Source organism: Astatotilapia calliptera, chromosome 15, assembly GCF_900246225.1.
Source record: "Astatotilapia calliptera chromosome 15, fAstCal1.2, whole genome shotgun sequence".
Lineage (NCBI taxonomy): Eukaryota > Metazoa > Chordata > Actinopteri > Cichliformes > Cichlidae > Astatotilapia > Astatotilapia calliptera.
Window position 1 is genome coordinate 32,245,743 of NC_039316.1, and position 24,804 is coordinate 32,270,546.

The 24,804-nt window shown below is 40.1% G+C and overlaps 1 protein-coding gene across 1 annotated transcript; it reads right to left on the reverse strand.

Moving 5' to 3' along the window:
* Positions 1 to 9,250: 9,250 nt before the first annotated feature.
* On the reverse strand, positions 9,251 to 19,257 carry ldhba (lactate dehydrogenase Ba). Its single transcript, XM_026142292.1, has 8 exons — positions 19,081 to 19,257; positions 15,149 to 15,285; positions 13,947 to 14,064; positions 13,677 to 13,850; positions 13,412 to 13,585; positions 13,206 to 13,323; positions 10,445 to 10,568; positions 9,251 to 10,122 (listed from the first exon to the last, which is right to left on the reverse strand). Exons 2-8 carry the CDS (start codon positions 15,275 to 15,277, stop codon positions 9,955 to 9,957), a joined length of 1,005 nt encoding a protein of 334 aa, XP_025998077.1. The 5' UTR covers positions 15,278 to 15,285; positions 19,081 to 19,257; the 3' UTR covers positions 9,251 to 9,954.
* Positions 19,258 to 24,804: the final 5,547 nt, after the last annotated feature.

Genomic DNA, 24,804 nt, shown 5'->3' on the forward strand with positions numbered 1-24,804 from the left:
ACCTCTGCATTTAATCATTAGTTATTATTCATCTCTGGCTCTCTTCTGGCTGTCCCTCCCCGAGCGTTGTTCTGCTGGAGGTTTCTTCCTGTTAAAATTGAGTTTTTCCTTCCCACTGTCGCCAAAGTGCTTGTTCATAGGGGTTCATCTGATTGTTTTTCTCAATATTATTATAGGTCTTTACCCTACAATATAGAGCACCTTGAGGCTATATAAGCAAAACTGAATTGAAAATTGAATTCTATTGCACACACTGTAGTTGATTGCATAGAACTGGTTCAGTGACAACTCATGACTTTATATTGACTAAGTAAATGTTGCGGAAACTTTTACCTGGTCTCATTTCAGTAAAAATATAAATCTGATGCATGGGGCACTACCGCCACCAACTGGTGTGGAGTGTATATACAATTTTTGATGTGATAATTAGGTATTAAACATGTTACTGTCATGGTCCGTGTGAGTGGCTGTGTGTTTTTCCGCAGAGCTGGAGTTCCCACCTCTGGGCGCAGCTTCCTCATTCCAATCATGATCTGCGCCTGTTGGCAATTTGGGGCTGCCTGCATATAAGACCAGCGCTCTCAACACACACTCAAACACATCCTGCTATAGCAACACCCTTTTAACACATGTTCTTTGTTCTTATTCAGATATTTATTAGTAAGTGAGTTATGTGTATGTATATATTGTATATATTGTGCTATTTCTTACTTCTTGTATTGTCTGTTTTTGTTACTGTTTGGACTGGAGCACTGTAACCAACATAATTTCCCCTAGGGATCAATTCAATAAGTCTTCGCCAGACCAACAAGTTATTCCTGTGCATCATCGTATTTGGTGTATGCTTCCCTGGTGTTTGTCTGTGGTTTTCAGGAATCGTCTGGTACATCTTTTCACTCTCAACATTACTCACCACTTCTGAACGCTTGTCTGCTCAGTAATCATGATCACAGCCCAAGCTCTGTTAGATATCCATTTACCCGCCTGCCTTCCTCCCTGCTCCTTCTCAAAGGATTCACGATAAACACTCCCTCTGGACACTCGGATTCTGGACACCTGGATCACTTCGACTGCCTTCCTCTCACGCCAACCGCCACCTACAAAATCTGTAAGACACTTCCAGGTTACTTACTCTTCTTACCTGACCAATCGCTGCCATCTCTGTGTGTTCAAGCGCCACTGACCCTCACCTGAGCCACAATCCTCTCCCTGAGTTGTCTCTCTAGCTCCTGCTATGACGATTTACAGCCCCTTTGGTTTTCACAGCTCATAGTTCACGTTTCTACTTCATAGTTCACAGCTCATTTTCAGATGTTTTGTTCAAAATGATCTTGTTCAGATGTTATTTACTGTCAAGATTCAAGAAGATTATTGTCATATACACCACAAAACACAAGTGGTTATGCAGAGCAATGAAATTCTTACTTTGCAGGTTCCCTTCACACAACTAAATAACAACTAACTAAAATAAAGAATAAGTTTAAGTCTGAGCATACAAAATAATAAAGTAAAACAAGTGCTTATGTAGCTTATGTGTGGGTGTAGTCAGAATCTAAAGTGCCAGTAGTTGCAACACTGTCACAGTGGTAATATACACAGAATGTGCTATATTAAAATGTTTAGACTGTATGAAGTTGTGTTATGTTAGATATAGATGTAAAAAATTACAATTTAACAGGTCAAAGATAATCACAGTTCAAGCGTAAGTCAGTGATTCAGTAGCCTGATTGTGAGGTAGTCACACTCGAACGTCAAGGAAGGTGGTAGGGAAGCAGACTATGCAGACATTTTGGGTTTCCAAGGTGAGCAATTTATTTGCAGTGAACTTAATTTAATGTATAACTTAACAAAACTTTCCCCAAATCAATTCATTTAACAAAACTCAACATAACATGGCTCTGGTGACACAGCTCACCTCTCCTCTCTCCTGCATCTGGTAGAGACTGGCTTTAAATAGGGCCATCAATTTCCCTCCAATTGCCCAGCCAGTACCACTCACTCAACTGAGGGATCTAAAACTCTACTCAGGTTATCTAAAAACACAAAACCTCTACACACTTCTAATATGCACATTTACACAACTAAATGGCAGTATTAACAAAAGGAAAAACATTCAACAAATCCCTTTAAACATTAACACAAACAAAAGGAAGCATCTCTCTGGAAAAAGAAACCCCTCCACATGGTTTGACCTGATGATGTCATGTGTGACATGATCAGGACTTTAAAATGAGGAAATGCCAAGCGGGCGTTTCCCCACACCTGACACTCATGATGACTGAAAAGACAGAGTAAGTATGAACAAATGACTTAATCTGTAACATAATAAAGTATAAAGAAACATAACTTAGTATTTGTCTTAATTTGCAGAATGTTTGATTTGCCGGCAACAAAACGCTTACACAAACAAACCCGGGATAGTGAGTGAAGCAATGTTACTTGACAAATAGCAAATCATAGCAAATACATAGAAACAGAATAATGTGTACAATGTGCAAAAAAAAGGTAAACACATATGGGACAAATGGAGAGAATTACAACTGCTTCTCCACTTTGTCACACTGATAGCCTGTGGATTGTCCTTGCTTTCACACACCTGTAGCAGGCAGATGACAGGAGTGTGAACAGTGTGTGCTGTGGGTGTGTGTGGTCCTTGATGATGTTACGTGCGCTTTTTCTGACCTGAGTGTTGCAAATGTCCCTCATACATTTTATTTTATTTATTTATTTATTTATTTATTGGGGGGTCCCCCTCTCTTTTCTGGTATTGTAAATAATGAAAAAAAAATTATTTATTTATTTATTTAAAAGAAAGTAGGTGGGTGATGATAAAGACAGTACTTCTTGGAGTATGCATGGAATGGATTCACCTCAAACCCAGGCCCTACGACTTGAGAAAGGGGGGGGGGTGACCTATCCTACAGCCAGACACCAGGGGGCGATAGAGATGTTTTGGCTTCATTTTGGGGGAGCTGTTAGGTCGTCCCTATTTTCTACAGTCATCCATACAGTTATGTGTGGTTTTTTTTATGTTTAAATGACTCGGGTCCCTGTTAAGTGTTTAACAAAAAATAAAAGAAAGAAAGAAGGATGACATACAAGAGCTGGACAAAAAAATGAGTAAGATAAGATAGAACTTTATTAATCCCTCGGGTGGGTTCCTCTGGGAAATTCGACTTCCAAAAAGCACAGCAACGACCGAAGTTACAGTTACAGAATTGTTATATATATATATATATATATATATATATATATATATATATATATATATATATATATATATATATATATATATATATATATACACAAATACAGAGACAAATATAAATAAAATATACAAAGGGGATAAATAGGAATAAAAAATAAAATACAAGTGAATTGCACATTTCAAGTATTGAGTCTATTGCACTGTTGACTATTTACAAAAAGTATTCCACAAGGTAGTGAACAGTGAGGTGAAGAGGCACTACAGCTTAGTTGTTCCCCCCTCCTTTGTCCTCCTGTTTCCCCTCCCTCTCCCCTCCAGAGAGGAGTTAAACAGTTTGATGGCGTGTGGGACAAAGGAGTTTTTAAGTCTGTTAGTTCTTGTCTTGGGGAGAAGCAACCTGTCACTGAACAGACTCTTCTGATTGTTTATGGCCGTGTGCAGAGGATGCCCAGCATTGTTCATAATGTCCATCAGTTTCTTTAATGTCCTTTTCTCTGCCACTGTCACCAGAGTGTCCAGCTTCATGCCGACCACAGAGCCAGCCTTCCTGATCAGTTTCTCCAGCCTGGATGAGTCCTTCTTTGCTGTGCTGCTCCCCCAGCACACCACAGCATAGAAAAGTACTCCAGCAACCACTGACTGGTAAAACATCCTCAGGAGCTTCCTGCAGATGTTAAAAGACCTCAGCCTCCTGAGGAAGTACAGTCGGCTTTGGGCTTTTTTATACAGGTGCTCTGTGTTGCATGACCAGTCCAGTTTATTGTCCACCCACAGCCCGAGGTACTTGTACTTGTTGACCACCTCCACCTCCTCCCCCTCTATCTGAACCGGCAGTGGACCTTCTCTGGACCTCCCGAAGTCCACAACCAGTTCCTTAGTCTTTGAGGTGTTGAGTTGCAGGTGGTTTGTGTGACTCCATGCGACAAAGTTCCTCACCAGACTTCTGTACTCCTCTTCCTGATCATCCCAGATACACCCCATGATGGCTGTGTCATCTGCAAACTTCTGAATATGGCATAATTCAGAGTTGTAGCAGAAGTCAGAGGTGTACAGGGTGAAGAGAAGAGGGGACAGCACAGTTCCCTGTGGTGCTCCTGTGCTGCTGACCACAGTGTCAGACGTGATGTCCTTCAGCCTGACGTACTGTGGTCGGAGATCCAAGCCACCAGGCAGGGGTCCACCTCCATCCTGTTCAGTTTTTCCTGAAGCATACAGGGCCGGATGGTATTAAAGGCACTGGAAAAGTCAAGAAACAGTATCCTGACCGTGCCTTTTCCCCCATCCAGGTGTGAGTGGGCTCTGTGTAGGAGGTACAGGATGGCATCCTCCACTCCGACACCCGCCTTGTATGCAAACTGTAGTGGGTCCTGGGCATGTTGTACCTGTGGTCGGAGGAAGTTGAGGAAGAGCCGCTCTAGAGTCTTCATAAGATGTGACGTCAGTGACACCGGTCGGAAGTCATTCAGCTCATTGGGCCGGTTCTTTTTGGGGACCGGGACGATGCAGGATGCAGGAGTAGCAAAGTAGCAAATACACACTTTGAAACCCCTTCACGAAGCTGCTAGTGATCAAGATCACTTTAAAAAAAATTACAAAAGACTCACTTGAAGCAAAATATAAAGAAATTATGGGTGTCTAAAGACTTTTGCACTGTACTAGTTGTACAGCATTCAACACGGAGAATGAAAAAACTAGAATATTTTTATAGCGACGACTCATTCCACATTCCCGCTCCAGCTTTTTGATTGACTGCAGATGGGATTAAAAACTGAACTGCAACATTACTCAACAGCTTCATCGCTTTTTTGATTTAAGTGTTTGGTTTTTTTATGCAGCATAGTGATTTGTACTGAATGATGTTCTCAGCATTTCGTAGAAGCGCTGATAAATGACTTAAGCAGCATCAATCAGCTCTACAATTTACAGGACAGAGATGCACGCACTGTGATTGGCTGGCAGCCAAGCGGCGCAGGCAGTCACCTGGTGGAGACATAAAACAGGTTTGAATGGAGGGAAGGCTCAGTAGACAAACAATTTTTGGATCTGGTGTTGAAAGATGAGACTACTGGCTTTGGCTGTGGTTTGCGCTCTCATTGCTATCCAGGATGGACGGAGTGTGGGAGCAGCTCTGCAAGGAGTCGACCCTGCACAGAGAACACATGCAACAGGTGGCTACTGAAGTCTAATATTTTTTATTTGTTATTTATTACAGCATTATGCTATTCATTTAGCACTATTAGTACAGACAGGAAACGTGTCGCCTCAAGAGTTGCAGCCAGTTAGGTTTTTATAGGCTTTGTGAATTTGGAATTTACACTAAAAATAAAGGGTTTGAAAAAATGTAGTTTCACGTCTCAGAATACAGGCTAGAGGGGTGCAAAAAATCATGAAATTCTCAGCCCTAAATTGAATCAAAATGTTTGAATCATTCAGAAGCTGAGCCTGCTATAGGTATACGGATTCTAATGTATATACTTTTTGTTCCTACTAATCTGCTGCACTTTTAGGTTGTCTTGCATTCAGTTTTCTGTCTACTTCATGCCAAAGCAGCTTGATGGGGTTTATGTCTGCAGTTTGTGCCTGTTTCCTTCTCGTAATACTTTGGCACACTATCTTGTTGTAATACAGTTCTTCTCAGTGTTGCAGGCCCCACTGCACCGATGACCAGAACAATGTGGAGTAAAACTAAATCAAGTGAATCTGACTTTTGCAGACAAAATAGACTTAAAGGAAAATGTTGAGGCTTGTTCAAAATGCTGATATTAAAATTGTGAGATCTGAACTGTTTCCATCTTTTGAAGTGGGGCAGAAAAGTTTGAGTAACTGTAGCTGTAGGATGAAGCGCTGAGCCTCCTGTTCTCATCATTATGAAAGCAATATACAGTCTTACTATCATTAGGACTGTATTTTCCTTATGATTCATGGATTAGCAGAGGATTTGGACATAATCAGTAATAGACAGGGTATCCATATGAAATATTTGCATCAACCATGAAGGCTTTGTTGACTCCTGTGGTTGTTTTAAGTGAAAATTATGATGTCGTAATTGACTGTCTTAATTTTGATATGAAGCTAAAAAACAAACAAACAATAAACCCATAATTTGGTATAAAAATAATTGACACATAGATATTTCATGGTCATAAAATCCTCTTTTTAAAAACAAAAGTACATGTCAAACTAAAATAATCTAAAAAAGAAAAAAAAAATACATGAGTTACCTCATCAAACACTGTGTGTGTGGTGATGACTGATTCAATAGATTGTGTAGCAGGTTGCAGCTGCACGTACTCTGCTGTGTTTGTGTATTTGCAGTTGTGGACTGATGTGTCTGGGGTTTGCCTTCAGGAGCAGTGTCCTCTGCATTTAGGAGAACAGCAGGCGACTTCCTGGCAGAGGATCCGAGCCTCTGCTTTTCCCTGAGAGAGAACGAGGACCAGAGGCAGCTCCTTTGCAATGATCGCAGAAGTAATTTCAACTACAACCCTCTCAGCCTTCGCTTTGGAAAACGCTACAACGGCTACATTTACAGAAGAGCTGTTAAAAGAGCCAGAACGAAAAAGGTTTCACCCTTCTCTCTGTTCTTGCGAGAACTGGAGGTGCCCACCTGAAACAGAGGACATGAACTGGGGAAGTATGTTATTTGTGGTGGAAAGTCAAACGGCGACAGCAGTGTTCTTAAAACTCTTTATTTAAAAAAGGTTTCCCTGATTAAAACTTTTGCACCTATCTTTAATGTAAAATTATTTTCAGATGCTACAATGGAGAGGAGAACTATGTAAATAAAATACTTTTAGAGAGCATGTCTTGTCCTGTGTCTCGTCTTAATAATCTGATGAGTTATACGAGGAGATCCTTAGTAGTAATGAAGTGATTTAATTGACTGCAGTCACAAGAGGGCACTGCAAACTAAATAACAGGGAAAATAGTCAAATGTGTTTAGTAGAATTGTAAAAAAATAAAATAAAAATGCTGAATCAATCCAGATCAAAGCGCTTCTTATTACCGGGACATATGTAGAAATAACCTTTGAAAACATCTATCTTTGACCCTTGAGATTCTCTATGACTCCGGTTTTAGGTATGTTCATTTAGCGTCTATTGGGAATCAGAATCAGAATATTTTATTTATAGCAGAGCAAATTAGGTGATCACAGTCACTCCAAGACGCTAAGAACAATAACAAACATGGAAAGGTACCAATATTAAATAATACCTTTAAAAAAAACAAAACAAAAAAAGCATTAAAAAAAAGCATTTAAAAAAAAAAAAAAAAAAAAGTTGACATTGAGGTAACCCTCTTGTCATTTGTTCCATGGTTATATACTTGTTTTTTCTTTATTGCATTTCAAGTCAATAATTGACAGTTTGAGTTCTTCTAGTTTCAAGTTACTTTTTATTTTTAGTTCCTTTTTTAAAAACAAATTCATTCAGTTTGGTTCCATTTAGGTTCCAGAGGGAGTTTAATTGTTTCAGTTTAGTTTTTTTAATGTTTGAGCAGTTTTAGTTTAGTTTCTCTTGGCTTCAGTGGTAGTTTGTTTTTATTAATTATTTCCTCTTACCAATAACAATAATAAAATTTTGCAATGTTGTAATTGTCCACTATAGCACTACAGAACATGAGACCATTTTTTGGCAGAATACTGGTTATTGTTATTACAGCTTATTTCCTTTATTTGATTCACAAGAGTTATCCTTACACTATTTAACAATGTAAATAAAACACATTGTTAAAGGGATTCTCTACATGTGCTTAAAACCTACTTAATAACTATAAAAACACATCCCCATAAAGTCATTGGTTCAGGTATGTGGATGACACCTGGGCGAAAATCAAATCTCAGGATGTACCACAATTCACAGATGGTGTGGTTGTGTTCCAGGGTAGGATAACATGGCCCTCTTTTTCATTTCTTCCATGTACAAGTCAGCCACAGTGGGTGAAACTGGAGAACCCATGGCACACCCATGTGTAGTTCTTGTTCATTCAGTGGTGCTAGTTTCAGTTATTGTGCAAATGTACTGTGTATGTGTGGTAGTACAATTTTAGACACACTGAAACTTTTAGTCATACTAAATATTTCAGATTTAACTCAACAAATTTAGGCTACCTTTCCAAGTCTTTAAAGTAAAGTTTTATCAGTACAGATAAGTCATTGGAATGCCTAAGATTTTATAGATCTACATGTTGATCAGCTCGATTTGAGATATTGCAGTATTATTTTTAGGTTATCATTCCAAATGATAAACTATTTTGAAGAAGGAACACATCAAATATCTTACTCTGCTGGAACTGCAGCTAATAAAACAGAACACACACCAAAAATAGATGTACAAGCAATCGCATTAACTAAACAGCAACACTGAGAGGACACCCAGTAATTACAAAAAATTATCTTGAATTAAGATGTTTCTTTTCCCCCCTCTGTTTGACAAATCATCAGATGAACCCGTTTCTGCAGCATTTGTCTCATACTTGTGACAGTATTGTCCTTTGCTGTATTTTCTTTGCAGATCGTCTGATAATATCTCTGCAGTGCAGAAAAATCACGACCTATGAAACCCCTCTTTTTAAGTCAGCGCACACAGTCTAAAGCAGAGAGCCATGGTTAACAGAGAAAGTGGTTATGATGTCCGTCATCTCCAAAAGGAGATTTAGGGATTTTTTTTCCCCCCGAGCCAGCTAAGACAAAGAAAGCTGGCTGTGTTGAACTTTGTTCATAGTAAACTTTTTGTGTCTCCTTGGAGCTAAATGAACAGGTAATACAAAACTGCTCCCCTGCCAACTTTTTTGAAATGTGCTCCTGACACAAGATTTAGAATGAATATTTCAGAAAATGAAAATTATTTCACTTTTAACTTTGATATGTTGTCTTCATCACATTTTGCCAAGAAAGCCTTCAAATGACTTCTAAATTATTGCATTTTGTCTTTTACATCAAACACAATCAAAAGTTATTTGTACTTTTCCACCAGATGATAGAACAGATTCATTATTTTGCTACAGGCTGTAACATTAACATGAACAAACATCAAAGACACATTCAGGAGGTGTAGTTTTATTAAGTCACACACTGCTGTTTACAACACAAGGCCAGAAAAATCACACCTCGTATCCATAAATCAGTCCTAGCTGGATACCCACATGCTTCCACTGCTACTGCACCTCGCTTCGACAGCACAGAGAAAGAAAGATTTCCCATCTAGACCCAAGTATGTGATGATTTGTCTGCTTCAAAGAAGCAACTTCAGAGGAAGGCTGTCCTTTGGCTTTGTTGATTATTTTGCTCAGTGACTCCCTGCTCTAAATTAAAACAACACGTGAAAATGCAGTTGAAGCAGTCAGTGACACTTTGTGTGTTTTTCTTGGGGGTTTTGTGTGGACTTCTAAGTGCATATGTTGGCTGACACTCTGGATCCAAAGACAGTACAGGAACAAAGGGCATAGATGTGCTAACACAATCACCGCGACAGTAACTTAGGCCTAGCGCACGACGGAAAGCAAATGTGCCCTTTTTTTAAAAAAAAGCATACCAGTGTTTTTTTAGACCTACAAATAATCTGGTGATTGGCATGGAGTGAGCAGAAACATGATGTAAAACTGAAAAGTTCCCTGACAGTCTTAAAAACACTGGTACTGTTCTTCAAAATAAGGCAACACAAAGCTAGAAGAATGGGCAAGATTATGAAAGGACTGCGTGTGCGAGGACAGGCCTCACTGCATCATGGGAGTGGTACGTGGTGTGTTCACAGGTCCTTGAGGTCTTTCTGGATCCCCCACAGTGTGTCAGCGCTCTTCTTCAGCTGGGCAACCTCGTCATCAGTGAGGGTCATGTTGACCACACTGTTCACACCGTTGCTGTTCAGAATGCAGGGCAGGGACAGGAAGACCTCCTCAGCGATACCGTACATGTCCTGGAAAAGACACAAACACAAAATGAAGAAACACACCAGATGCCCTTTCTAATTCAAAACCCCAAAGGGGATTCATAAATCATGACTAATGTTGAGAATTCACTACAGAATTAACTGGTGATTTACAGCAAATGTAGCTTTGGCCTAAAGAGCCAACGTGCTGTTCTGTGTAACAGCCGCCACGTGAAAAATGGTTTTCATGGGGTGACGGTGGCTCAAGAGGCAGAGCAGGTCAGAAGGCTGGTGGTTTGATGCACGCTGCATGCCAAAGTAAGACAATATACCCCAATTGTACGAGACAGAGTCTGTGTGCGTGTCTGACCTTGACCATGGTGGAGACGGGATGGACACGGCTCAGATTCTTGACAATGCTCTCGGTGAGGTCAGCAACGCTCAGGCCGATGGCCCAGTTGGTGTATCCCTTCAGCCTGATCACCTCATAGGCACTGAGATACAAAACACCATTATTAGCATCTGTCTGCAATTAGATATTAAATGTGTTACAGGAAGCTCGATTAGTTTACCCAGGCACACTGACAGGAAGGCTTTTATTATGGGGAAAAAGTTACAGGATTGTAAATCATTCTGAGCAACATGTATAAAGCCTTCGATCTTCTTATAGCAAGTCGAAAATATGTTTATTTTTTGAAGCGATATGATGCTGGATGCATATAAAAAAAAAAAATAAAAAAAAAAAGTACTTTGAATGAATGACATTCTTTGCCTGTTGTAATAAATCACATTATAGTACACAGTAACAGTTGCTGCTTCTGATAAACAGTAGCAGCTTCATGTATAATTTGATAACATCTCTCTGGTCTTAAATGCACAATTATTAACAGAACCCACACCTTGAAGCGAGTCCTTGCACACTTACATTAGCTTCAGCTCTGAAACTAACTAAATACAACGACTGAGGTTAGAGGTTCTATTCCCACTGGAGCCACCTTCTGTATAACTGTAATTACTTGTGGCCTTGAATAACTGCAGACATTCCCAGAATGACACACATATTTAATTACAGAAGGATACTGGCTTCAAAAACAGAACATCTGTTAGTTTGATTTGTCAGATCACCATGCGCCTTCCTTTACCATTTTCTGTTTTAACTTCTAGCGGTCAGTTTAAGTGTCCCAGCAGCATTTTTCTGATTGTATGCTTGTGATGCAGATAATTACCGATTACTGAATGCTGAAGAGGATTTCATTTACTTATATACTGATGGCACACACATATTTGCATTAGGTAGTAAGATTATGTTTGAAAAAGTTTGACTTTAAAATAAAAGGTATTTGTAGCAGGGCGCATAAATACAATTAAGTGTGTCCCTGTATTTATCCCAATTTCCTTTTTTGTTAAATTGGACAAGTTTCTCTCTGGGTACATTTGGAACAAAAAAAAAAAAAAAGACAAAAAAGAGAAAGTGGTACTGGCTGGTCTCAGGTACTGGCTACAGGTGGAGGGCATGAAAATTCCCCCTGCGTGGCTGAGCTTGGAGATTTCTTCTTGTGCCTTATCCTCTTTACCAGCCCTGATTTATGCCCAAAAGCAGCCTCTGAGTGGAGGTTTTTATAATAACTCTATTGTCAAAGTTACCTTGAAAATATGGTATCAATTTCGTCGTTATTTTAAGTTGCCCTTTTTTCCCCTTCAGTCACCCATTTTGAAAAATCCCTCTTTTCAGCCTTCGTTAGTTGATGGTGCTTTTTATTTGTGGGCCTCCTTGGGTATCAGGTCTTTTTCTGATCTGTATATTCAGAATACACTTGTCTCCTTTGAACAGCTCTCATTGAAATTTGGCCTTCCAAAAAGTCACTTTTTTCGCTACTTACAAATCCGGAGTTTTGTTAAAGAGAAATCTTCCCAGTTCCCATCTAGACCTCCTTGTCATGACTTTGATAACCTTCTATCGCCTCCCCCTTCATCACAGGGCCTGATCTCTTGTCTGTATGGGAGAATATGTTCCTTTGGCAACTCCTCAACCTCGGCTATTAAAATGGCATGGGAGCAGGATTTGGGGTGTGTGATTCAGGATGACTTTTGGGATAAAATTCTGTACCGGGTCCATGGCTCCTCATTATGTGCCAAACACGGGTTGATTCAATGTAAGATTTTGCACCGCGTACACTGGACTAAAGCCAAACTAGCTCAACTATACCCCAACCTTAGCCTTGATTGCGACCATTGTCATCAAACACCAGCCTCTCTAATACATGTGTTTTGGTCATGTCCATCCCTCAAACAATACTGGATTAATATTTTATCAAAGATCATCCAGCTAACTCTCCAACCTGTGCCCTTAACTGCTTTGTTTGGGGTTCTTCCTGATACAGTTGTCTTGCCGACGCCCCAAGCGGATCTGGTAGCATTTCTCACCTTATTGGCAAGACGCAGAATATTGTTATATTGGAAGTCCCCTTCTCCCCCATCCTGGGAAATCTGGATCAGAGATTCTTTGCATTTTAGCAAACTTGAAAAGATTAAATCCACCCTGCGTGGGTCTATGGCCAAATTTCTTAAGATCTGGCAACCCTTTTTTGACCATGTTCAGACTTTGCGGTCCCGCAACGCTCCCAATTAGCCAGCTCAGACTTTATTCTATTTTATTTTATCTTATGTTTAACTATACGGACTCTATTGTGCCTGCGCTTTATGATGGTATTTATTTACCTACTTTATACATATTTCTTTTCTCTTACCGATCTGACTTATCTCTACAACTAAGCTGACCACTCATTATGTTTTTGGTTTTTTTTGGTTGGTTTGTTTTGTTTTTTTCTGTGTATGTGTGGGGGTTCTGAAACTCTCCACATCTCTCTTGTACACTCAGGAACTGCTATTTTGTACTCCAGGGTTTACTATTCGTATTATTAGATTGGATCCTTTCTTTTTTCTTTTTGTACACCCACTGGTACTCCTATAATTATGAGGTGGGAGTGTATGTTTCATATTGTTTTATGTTCTTCAAAAAGAAAACGGCATATTGTTTAATTTGTCTTTTGTAAAAATGGATGCAGAAAACTTAATACAAATATCTGAGAAAAAAAAAAAAAAAAAAAAGGGTATAGAGTTCAAAGTACAACCTGTCCACCACTGCCTTGTGTGTGGCCTTCCACTGCTCCTTATCGGCATCAGTGCCGATATCAGGGTTCAGCTTCTGCAGGTTGACTCCGGCCACATTTGCTCCGCTCCACACGGGCACTGAAGCAGGAATTCATGGAGATTTTACATGCAGATATGATTTTATAATGCTGTTATTAGACAGAAGCTAATTCGGGTGTGGACTCACCGCTGGTGTCTCCGTGCTCACCCAGCACCCAGCCGTTGAAAGAGCTGGCGTGGATGCCGAGTCGCTCAGCCATCAGGTAACGGAAGCGGGCTGAATCCAGATTGGTGCCGCTGCCAATGACACGGTGCTTCGGCAGACCGCTCAGCTTCCAGGTCACATATGTCAGCACATCAACTGCATTTAAACACAAACACACAATGCCGAAAACCAAATGAATATAAATAAATAGTATTCCTAAGGGTCTTTATGAAACTCTTGCACTTACCAGGGTTGGAGACCACAATGATTGTGCAGTTGGGGCTGTACTTGGTAATCTGAGGGACGATGGACTTGAAGACATTAACATTCCTCTGCACCAGGTTGAGGCGGCTCTCTCCCTCCTGCTGGCGAACACCAGCAGTCAACACGACTAGGCGAGAGTTGGCTGTCACTGCGTAGTCTGAAGGAGGAAGGAAAGAGTAACACATGATCTGCTCAGGCATGTATTCAGACATCTTTCTGTAGCATGGGGGTCAGTGCAGGTCCAGCTCCTGACCTTTGTCTGCCGTTATCTTGGAGGTTTTAAGGAAAAGGCTGCCGTGCTGGAGGTCCATCATCTCTCCTTTAAGACGGTCCTCCATCACATCGACCAGAGCCAGCTCATCACACAGGTCCTGACCACAGGAGAAAATTCACTACTGTATTTCCACACATTTCTCCACATCTCCGCCATATTCCAGGAGACTCTGGAGCTCCCCAAGACTCCAAAGATGGGGGGGAGAAAAAAAAAAAAAAAAAAAAAAACTGTTGTCAATTTGTTAATTCTATTCCATTTATATAGTGCCAACTCACAACAGTTACCTCCAGGCTAGAGCATTGCAAGGTAAAGACACTACAATAATACAGAGAAACCTCAACAAACATTTGACCCCCTATGAGGAAGCACTTTGGCAACAGAGGAAAGGAAAAACTCCCTTTTAGCAGGAAGAAACCTCTGGCAGAACCAGGCTCAAAGAGGGGCGGCCGTCTGGCGCGACTGGTTGTGGTGAGGGGAGGAAGACAGAACAAAAGACATACTGTGGAACAGAGCCAGAGATTAATAATAACTAATGATTCAATGCAGAGAGGTGTATGAGGATGTGTCCTTATAGGAGATCTGTTCAGGTTTCCTGTGGGCTTTTTAACATGCAATATGAAGCAAATGTGACTGTGGATTGTTGCTATGAAAACATATATATAGTTTCGCACTAAACATGAAACTCTCAGATGGGACTGATCATAAATGAGACACAGATTTCTGCTTATTATAGAAATATGGCTGGTTCCAGAAGTTTTTTAATTAGACAGCAGTGAGTTTGTGGAAGTTTCTTCACCAGTTTGGTGAAAATAAAAATCATGACGTCTGAAAAAAAATCAGTGAAAAACTGTCAAACGGCCAGAATTTCCATAAATCACAGAGGATGAGTTAAGACTGTCAGAGAAACTGACTCCAAACTTCAAAGACATGACAGTAGAGCATGGGTCTGCACAGACGAGACACACTGAACGGTACTTTGTGTTACCACATCTCAGGTTTAACCAATGAGAAACAATGTTTTGGTGGTGACAACTCATCTCTTTTTCTAGACACAGCAGCCTCCCAGGGAGTGCTCACTTCTTTAGATCAAATGGTGGAAACAGGAGGTCATTTTATAATTAAATTTCATCACAGCTTTATGTTTTCCTTCACACACTGGCTGAAGGCGGAGTTTGTCTTACCCGCAGCAGGATGCTGACAGCACAGGCCATGCCCACTTGGCCCACCCCGACCACCGTCACCTTGTTCCTGGGAGGCTCAGCAGCGCTGCCGGCCTGAGGGCTGATAAGCTTTTGGAGCACTGAGGACATGATTGCACCTGCAGGGAGACAGAGAGAAACAGGAAATTCAGTCAACTTGTCAAATGACAAAATAAAACAAAGGGAAAAAAAAAATTTAAACAGATTGTGTTGACTGCTGCTGCTGAAGATGGGCCAGCACGGTGGTAGAGTAGAGGGCACTGAAGGCTCCTGGCTCAAACCACATGAACTTTGGGTTAAATGCTCACTCTAAATTGGGCATGTGCAGGAAAAATTTTTTTTTTGATGCATACAGAATAAAAAAACTCCATGAATGTGACTTACGTATCCTAACGTTCTCCAAGTGGTAAGTGTGACTAGAAAAGCACAATATTAACTGCAAATATTACTGACCAAAACTATCTGTGAAAAGTTCTTCTAAACTGTTTTAAGCACCAGAAGAGAAAAAAAAAAAAAAAAAACAAGTGCTCCTATTCCAGTTAGCTCCAGTCTTAATTCCAAAACTCAGCCAAAAACTTCCAGAAAGACTACAAAAGCTCAGGTTTGTGGGTTTGCTCAAATGTTCACCTGAGCTAAAACTGTCCCATTTCCAGTTTACTTCCTCCCAGTCCTCTTTAAACATTCTGGGCCTATTACTGGGTGAGGGTTCTTATATTTTATCAGTCAAACTGTCCTTGTAGGAAAAACCCTGAAAAACTAGTTAAGCCACATAAACACATACTCTGGCACATTCATAACAACAACCAAAGGAACCAGCTACACAATGAACGGAGGGTGGTCCTTAGGCACAGAGGTGCTGGAGCCCCTTTTATGCATGTGCTAAACTCAGAGTTGACTGAACCACCTGTGATCAGCTGTTCGGGAACACCTCGGAGTTTTATTTTAAACTGTGATTGTTGACCATGCTTCCTGGTACAGGGCCCCAGGTGCTCCTTGTTCTCACACCGTTTTAAACCACAAACACCAGTGGAAACAGTTTGGAAGGTTCTGGCTTTCTCCTCAGACACTACACCAACTGGTGTAGGGTTTATTCTTTCAACACTGATACTGCTCTCTCCACTTCACCTACAGGTAAAATGTTTCCTTATGGACTGGTTCTTATATAGCGCTTTTCTACTCTTCTGAGCACTCAAAGCACTTTACACAGGGGTGTGGCCGTATTCAGACTGCAGGCAGTAAGAAGGAGCCAGTCTCAGAATGACTGATTCACTGGAGGTTAAAACAAAATAATCTTGTCTTTTGTGTATTCTATCATTATAATAATTATAATGATTGTAATTTTTAAAACTGGGTAAGACCATTTCTATGCAAATATTAGCCATTTTCTACAAGTGAGAACAAAAATTCTATTGTATATACAAAAAGAAGATTTTTTGTTGTTATGTTTGTTTGGTACGAGTTGTAAACTTAAAAAAAAACCATCTAAATCGGTATGAAACACTTACAAACCATAATAACATATGTAAATGTGATTTGGGGCTGAAATGTCTCAGTAACCTGCAGAGGGTCTACTGTGAAATGACCTACATTGGGTCCAATGGTTGGTTTTATAAACGCCATCAAAAAGTCAAACAAAGTGAGTTTTGGACACAAGCTGTTCATTTCATTAGTTAATCATTATTAAGTTAAAATGATTAAACACTACCACACTCAAGGTTGACTTTGGCTAATATGTTTGATCACAAATGATGTGACATCACCATTAAAAAAGAAAACAAAAAAAAAAAACACCATAAACACAAAAGATGTAAGTATTTGGGTTTTGGAGTGTTGAGGTCAGAGACAGCTTTGAGGAAACAGCATGACTGTGATGGAGTTAAATCTGCTACATTGTAACTGCAAACTCTTCTGAAACCTTACACTGTAACCTATAAACTGCTCCTCCCCACAAATAGAACTATGTGCTACTGTTGACACAGACCACACGGGTATAAATTTTGGCAACAGTGTCAGCCGGTTGCCAAGGTTACTCCATAAAGCACATTACATTGACTGATGAACATCATCATGGGACAGATCATTAGTCCCCAAAGCAATGTGGCTCAGGCCTATACCACATTTTACCACTAAACAATAAAATCATTTTTATTACAAGTATTTTCTTTATATCAACTAACATTTTTATTTTTTTCCAAATTATGTGACATCAGTCCGTCATTGTAAAAAACAAAAGAATATTTGTTAAGCTGAATAATCAAATAAGATCATCTCCACGAGTCAACTACTGTTTTATTTCCGTTCTCTTTTCTTTCATTTTCACATTGGAGCACAAGTTTCTGCCTGAAAAGACAAAAAATATCAGGAGACTCGGAAATAAAAATGTAGATGATGACAGAAATGGTTTCGGAGAAATTTTGCAGGTCTTTCCGTCCAACTGCTGTCAGACTCTACAACATGGTCTCTCCAGATGACCACACACGTACGTGCAGACACACACACACACACACCCAATACACAATGATAACTTTCGCCATGTCTGCTTGATGTGCAATAGTACCGAGTGCAATTTCCCAATATAACAAAGTATGTTATTCTATTCTTTTCTAATTCTTACTGCTTTTAAATTGTACCTTCTGTGCCATGACCAAAAAAATCCCCACATGTGGAACTAATATAGGTTTATCTTATCTGTTATCTTCAGCTGAAAGCCATAAAAGTATTTCCTTTTTCCAAATACTACACTGCTTACTTTCTTAACAGCCAGTGAGGCTCAATAAGAACAGGAAATTATTCTTTCAAAATAACAGTTAAATGACAGTTAGTTGTATTTTGGGGCTGAGGCCTTAGTCCTGACCTGTGCAGCTGTAAATATGGTGGCTCACACATCAAGGTCAAAAAAGTCAAAGACAAAAATAAAATAAACCAGACCTTACCAAAATATTACGTCCAATCTGCAGAAACTGCCAAATCTGATGTATTAACAGTGTAACATTTCAGTGCAACAAAATGACTAATATAATAAAATGACTGTGTGAACTGTAGATACAGTTATACAGCACATGATTTGAACGAAAACTGCTAGGCGAGGATCCAAAAAGAGATCTCTGAAGTTCACAGGGCCTGTGTTTGGAAGCCACTGACCTTAGCTGCCAGTCAGTGGTAAGAACAAAGCCAGCGAGGTCACCTTGTGTCATATTTAGCCTACCAACAAGCTCCAACCTCTCGGCTATACCAAGGTCAAAGAAATTTGTGAACAGGCCGTGGGGGAGGGGTGCTTTGTCTCCATAAAGGATCACCTTCTGTGCACACTTACACAGGATGTAGCTGCTGAACAGCACGTCTTTTCCTACCCTCTAAAAAATTACCATTGCACAATCCAGCCGTCAGCCACGTACATCACGTCTTCAACACGCCCCGAGTTCGTTTTTCCAGTTTGTGCTATGCCTCAAGGGTCTTGCATTGTAATTTAGTTACGTAAGAGTCCAGGCCCGAGTCCTGCCGTCCGCTTTCACGCAGAGAAAACTATTTCAAAGTCACGCGCACAGCGGGAAAAACGATTACTTGTAGATAACGATAAGTCGACACGGATGTGGTGGAACGCACATAAAGGGAAGGACGACGACATTCGCGTTGCATCACGGCTCTAGCTTCCTGAGTGGGCCTCTCCAATTGAAATAATTTTTTTATATCATTTTTAAAAAGCTAATATTAAACAGTGTTTTAAAGCTGTGCAAAACAAGCGTGAAATCGCCCCAATTTTAACGATGCTGCAAAGATTGCGCAGACACTAGTGGAACTTCCTATTCACTGAAAATGGTTTCCTTTAGCTGCCGTTTTAACTCGGAGCATCCATTTCTGATGCGAACACGACGCCGCTTCAGAAAACAGCCACAACAACAAGAACATGGACTTACAGGTTTATAGAAAGCCTGATATTCGTTATCTGGTCCCGGAGGAGGAACAAGGTGATGTTCGGTGGCTGGTGAAGGATGAACAGAAATGTGGTGTGGAGCTGAAAGGGCTGCTGTGAGGAGGGGGAGGGTATAGAGGGAGGTGGATGTGAATAGGCTGGCTATGAGAAAGAGGTGGTGCGGGTCCGCCTGCTTGCCTGAATTCACACCTGTTTAATCAGACTCCTTTCTAGCATTAGTGGTGGTCAATGCGCTGTTTATAGGTGAAGATGAAGACTTTCGTTCAGTGATTCAGATCAGCTGCAGTTTTGCCATCTGTAGCAATAAAGACGTCCAGTCATAAACATCATTGTACTCACAAGCACTTTACTTTGGATCATTTAAATATATGAACGTCAAACGATATCTAAAGTGCAAGACTAATTTCCACATCAGTGTGCTGTGAAATTATGTTCCCTTGGTTCCAAGTTTCGTTCTCCGCTTGCTGCCATTAAAGACTGGTAAACTACATGTGGACTACTTTTAATAAAAATGATTATGGAAACTGCTCATTGTTGGTAAATACAACAATGCATAAGGCAAATGCAATATTTAAACTGGCATCTTTGTTTTCCCACTATGGACCATACCAACCTAGACTCTCTTTGTATTGTTCCTTGGTGATTGTAACAAATAAACTATCAAGCACGAGTTCCCCCAATGCAGACTGTTAATTAATGCCTGACCGAAAGAGTAAACGACTCTGGAAAATCATTACACTACAGTTAGCAATGTATCTACAATTTCCACCTTCACTTCCTCATTTAACTCCTTCACTTCCTCATTCTGGCCATGTCATGACCCAGTTTATTCCTGCATACAGGCAGAAACTAAAAATCTCTGAAATTGTCGTGAGGAAATCCAAAAAGTGGTCCAGTGAGGTAAAATAATATCTTCAGGCTACTTGGTCTGTGCCAACTGGGATGTGTTCAGGACTGTTACCAGTAGTTTGGACGAGTGCACAAAGTTCAATTTAAATTTAAGTCATTTCCCTTTATATAATGCCAAATCATAACAACAGTTGCCTGAAGGAGCTTTAAGGTGTGAATAATACTAAGAAAACAGAGAAAACCCCAACAATCAAATGACTCTCTATGATAAAACAGGAAGACCAGGTGCAGGCTGTGCAAAGATGCCCCTGAGACAATCCAGCACATACCAGCAGGGTGCAAGATGCTAGCAGGCAGTGCATACATGTAACTCCATAACGAAGTGGCTGGCATAGTTTACATCTGTGCCGAATATGGCCTGGAAGTCCCAAGGTCAAAATAGGACACACCCCCGAGGGTGACTGAGAATGACTGAGCTAAGATCCTCTGGAACTTCCCGATACAAACAGATAAACTGGTGATGGCGAACCAACCGGACAGTGATAGCTGTAGCTATGCCAAATAATAGCAACATCAGGAACATGAAAAGCTGAAGAAATACAAAGGACTGAGAGAGGAACTCGAAAACAATAGGATGTTGCAGCCTTGCCCTCTTCATCCAGCAACACATTCATACCTTAAGGCACCCAGTCAGACACACTGAAAATCAGTATGTGAACAGAAAGGGAAGTAAGAAAGGGAATATTGGGGAAAGTGCAAGAAGACATGCAGAGTCAAAAGTCTGTCACAAAACACCCCACCCCCATCATAGTAGCTGCATTCTTGCCTTATCAGTATTCCTCATTCTCTTTATCTCTAACACTTCAACGGCTTCCAATATTTCTCCCAGCCATCATTATAAACAGTCATCAGTTTGTCTCCATGAGGAAGAAATACGCAAAAAAAACAATCCCAAAAAACAGTAATCAAATATTCAGGTCCTAGTTTGAAACAAACAAAATTAAATATATTGATGCATGCTCAATCACCTGGGTAAGAAAATCTCAGAAAGTTGATTCTGTTCATCTGGACATTGCATTTTCAGCAGTACGCTACATTTAGGTCAAAGTCAAATTCAGCTTTATTGTCAAAATTTGTATGTGCAGATCAAACAGGGGAATTTGAAATTGCATTGCTCCAAAGGCCCTCAGTGTTACACTTAAACAATATAAAAGATAAAAAGATAAAAATCATATGCGCAATACAGTACAATGAGGGCTGGAATGGCCATCGGGCATACCGGGCATTTGCCCGGTGGGCCGCTCGTGATTTTTCGTTTTTATCGGCCGACGGGGTTTTATTTCTTTTCTTCTTCTTTTTTTAATGGTATAAATGAATGGTGGTGGATTGGCCAGTTGGTCATGATCGACTCTGGGCTGGACCAATTACAGAAGGAGGTCGAACTTTAAAGTTGAGGTGAAAAGGAACGTGATTTGTCCCGTACTACTTCAGCTAGAAAGTTGCTAATTCAGTCATGAAACTGATCAATGAAGTTTCATGACTGAAAGAGGAAACCAGCGGAGGTCGCGCTAAACAACAGCAGCACGTTTAAGCTTGATCAGCTGTTGTTAGAATTTATTTAATATTAATTTCTAGTATCAGCTGATGTTTGCTGGAGCCACAGCTGTAAAAACTGCTGGTCATGATGTCGGTTTGGATATCTGGTGAGAAGGAAACATGAAGATGAAACCAGGAGATGTCCTTACTGAATCATCAGAGCTGAACAGGTGACGGGGAAACAGGTTTACCTTTTAGGTGACATGAATGAGGTGAAGGGAAGTTATGAAGTGTTTCTGAGAGACAAATAACACCAAGATCCTTTTCTAAGTAGCTGACAGCTACGTGTGCAGGGGCGGGTCTAGCAAAGTTTTGCCAGGGGGGCAGGTAGGGCATTAACAGGGAAAGGGGGGCACAAAGAAATACTTTTCTTTCTTATTCTTATTTAACCCTCCTGCCATCCTTTAAAAAACTCACACCCATCACCCTAGGGACCATTCTCAGCCACGCCATAAAAAGACCATATATCCATATTTTATTCCACTTTAAATTAGCCAACCTTGTAAAACTACTTCTCCCTGAAATATTCATGTAAAGTTTTAATTATATTTTCGTTGTTTTAACCCTTCAAATCCCAGTGTTATTACATGAGCGCCCTGTGTTATAAGCCCCAAAAACCAAAAAACGAAACTAAATATTTCCACAAAAAACCAGTTGAAGTAATATGTGATTGTCATTATAAGTAGGCCTTTAGATGGACCAAAGATTGGCACCAACATACATTTTGACCTGCCATTATTTTTTTTGCATTTTTTTTGCAATTAAAAAATTAAAACTTCAAGGCCCTGAGTCTTCATTGACATCCAAGAAAAGAAGAAAAAATAAAATCATATGATGATAATTTGGGGTTGAAAAATAGCGTTTATAATGGAAGTCAATGGGCAGAAAATGGTCCCCAGGGTGATGGGTGTGGGGATTTCTGCTGCTCAGCCATTTTAGGCTGATTTAAGGAATTCACACTGACAGGTAAAAACTATCCTGTGGCAAGTTTGGTTATATTCCACTGAACACAGTGGAAATGGCAGCCATTTAACACATAGCAGTGGCACAAAAAGGTCCCAAGAAGGCAGGAAGGTTAAAATGTCTAGCTTTTAATAAATAATTATCTGAATCTTACAACCAAAGTTTTCATCTGATGTAAAATGTACAGAAATCCATTATAGTATTCAGTAAATATTAAGTCTAGTATATACCCTTGTAAGTTATAGTATTCTTTCCTTTGGGAAGGTACCATCTGTGCAGTCTGCAATTCTGTTGAAGAAAGATGTTGAATCTATTTAATTACTGGAGAAAAAGAATAGATTTCTGTGCATTTGTTTTATACGTGCATTAAATTAAAATCAGTTTTGTCAATTAAGCATCTTGAGGCAGAGGGTACGGGAGTGGTTCCCTTTTTTTTCTTTTTTTGCTGGGAGTTGGCAACCCTATTAGTTAGGTATATGTAATTATAAATTAAGTTGTTTTATATTTTTGCTAAGTACTGTTTAGAATACCAGAATAGGGAGGCTGGTGTAGGTTTAAGTTTATTATAAAGGCTTTATGGATTTTCCTGTAATACCATGGTGGGCCGGTCACTAGTCAAAATGCCCGGGCTGATTTTTTGTCCCAGTCCAGCCCTGAGAACAATACAATCTTATATACACAACAGTTTGCCATCCCGATGGCAGCAAACTGAAAAGACTGTTGGACGGACGAGTGGAGTCACCTGTAATGCAGAAGGCTTTTAAGGTGAGGCAGGTGCAGCAGATGTCCTGGAGGGAGGAAAAAGAAGTACCCACAATCCTCTCCACTGCTCTCACTACTCTTTGTAGCTTTTTCCAACAGGACCCAGTGCAGGAGCCGTACCACACAGTGATACAGCTGGCGAGGATACTCTCAACAATGCTTCACTAGAAGGTGCTCATAATGGGGGTCGAAGTTCTTGCTCTCCTCAGTTTGTGGAGGAAGTAGAGTCGCTGTAGGGCTTTACTGACCATGATGCTGTGTTTTTTTGACCAGGAGAGATCTTTATCTTCTATAAACAACTTTAAAGATCCAATTTCCCACAGGCCTCAGCAGACTCCTTGCTGAATTCCATTTCTACTAGGACCTTAAATGATATGCAGTCACAGTAAGTGGTGTAGAGCACTATTAATCTTCTCAAAAATAACAAATCACCAGGAACAGACAGTCTAGCTGCAGAATTTCATGAGGTTTTTTGCTACTGAGCTAGCTCGTTTTTATGTGAAGGAACGTCTCAATGAAGAAAGTCTTCCACTCACTATGACTCAGTGACTGAACACACTGATTCCCAAACTCACGAAGACCATTTACCTGATTATTCTGATTCTGATTCATGTTATTTTTTAGATTTTTATAAAGCCTTTGACACTGTGGAACACCAGTCCATTGTACAGTCCTTACATAAATTTGGTTTTGAAAGTTACTGTTGTTAATCCATAGAGACTCTATACAGAAACTGCAATGGCTCAGTGAAACTAATTAGTGGAACCTGTCCTAAAGTTGATCTGTCAAGAGGCATTAGACAAGGATGCCCTGCATCTCTGTACCTCTTTTTACAAGAGCTTTAGATCTCACATGTATCTCACTGCTGGACAGAAATCTGATAATCAGTCAAATGGCTGATGATACTGCTGTTTTTCTGATGAACCAAAAACACGTCTGCAGCTCTGGAAGCGTTCTCTAGAGCTTCTGGCGTAGATCTGAATATTAACAAGTGTGAACTTAAGGAATATTTCAGTACATCTATTTGTACTATACAAGTTAAAAATGAAGTGAGATACTTGGGAATAATAATTACTAAGGATCAACCAAGAGGAACATCCTTAAATGTGAAATCTGTCTTCCAGAAAACTCAAAGTAGACTAAACCAGTGGCCCCTAGAGATCTCTTCTTAAGAGGAAGAGTTTTGATCACCAAAGCAGAGCGAATTTTACGATTAATATATGCAGCTCTGTCTATCCATGAGGAGAAAAAAACTCTTAAATGTTGCTGAACTGCAGAGCTCCTTCAGTGACAGACTGCTGCATTCTCAATGCATGAAGGAGTGTTTCGCAGGTCTTTCCTCTTCTGCAGCTGTCAGACTCAGAACTGCTCCCAACAAACATAGATGTTTACATCAGCACTGTAACTTGCACTATTTTATCAACCGATTCACACTATAACCAGGTTTTGCCTCTTATCTGTATTTAATTTAATTTAATTCAATAATGATACAGTACTCTGCTTTTGGTAACTGCTGGGTCTGTGTTTCCACAAGCCC

Coding starts and splice junctions, on each gene's coding strand:
- ldhba (XM_026142292.1), bottom strand. CDS start 15,277: ATGTCCTCAGTGCTCCAAAAGCTTATCAGCCCTCAGGCCGGCAGCGCT. Junction 13,851..13,946: donor CAAGATAACGGCAGACAAAG/GTCAGGAGCTGG, acceptor TTCCTCCTTCAG/ACTACGCAGTGACAGCCAAC. Junction 10,123..10,444: donor CCGTCTCCACCATGGTCAAG/GTCAGACACGCA, acceptor TGTCTTTTCCAG/GACATGTACGGTATCGCTGA.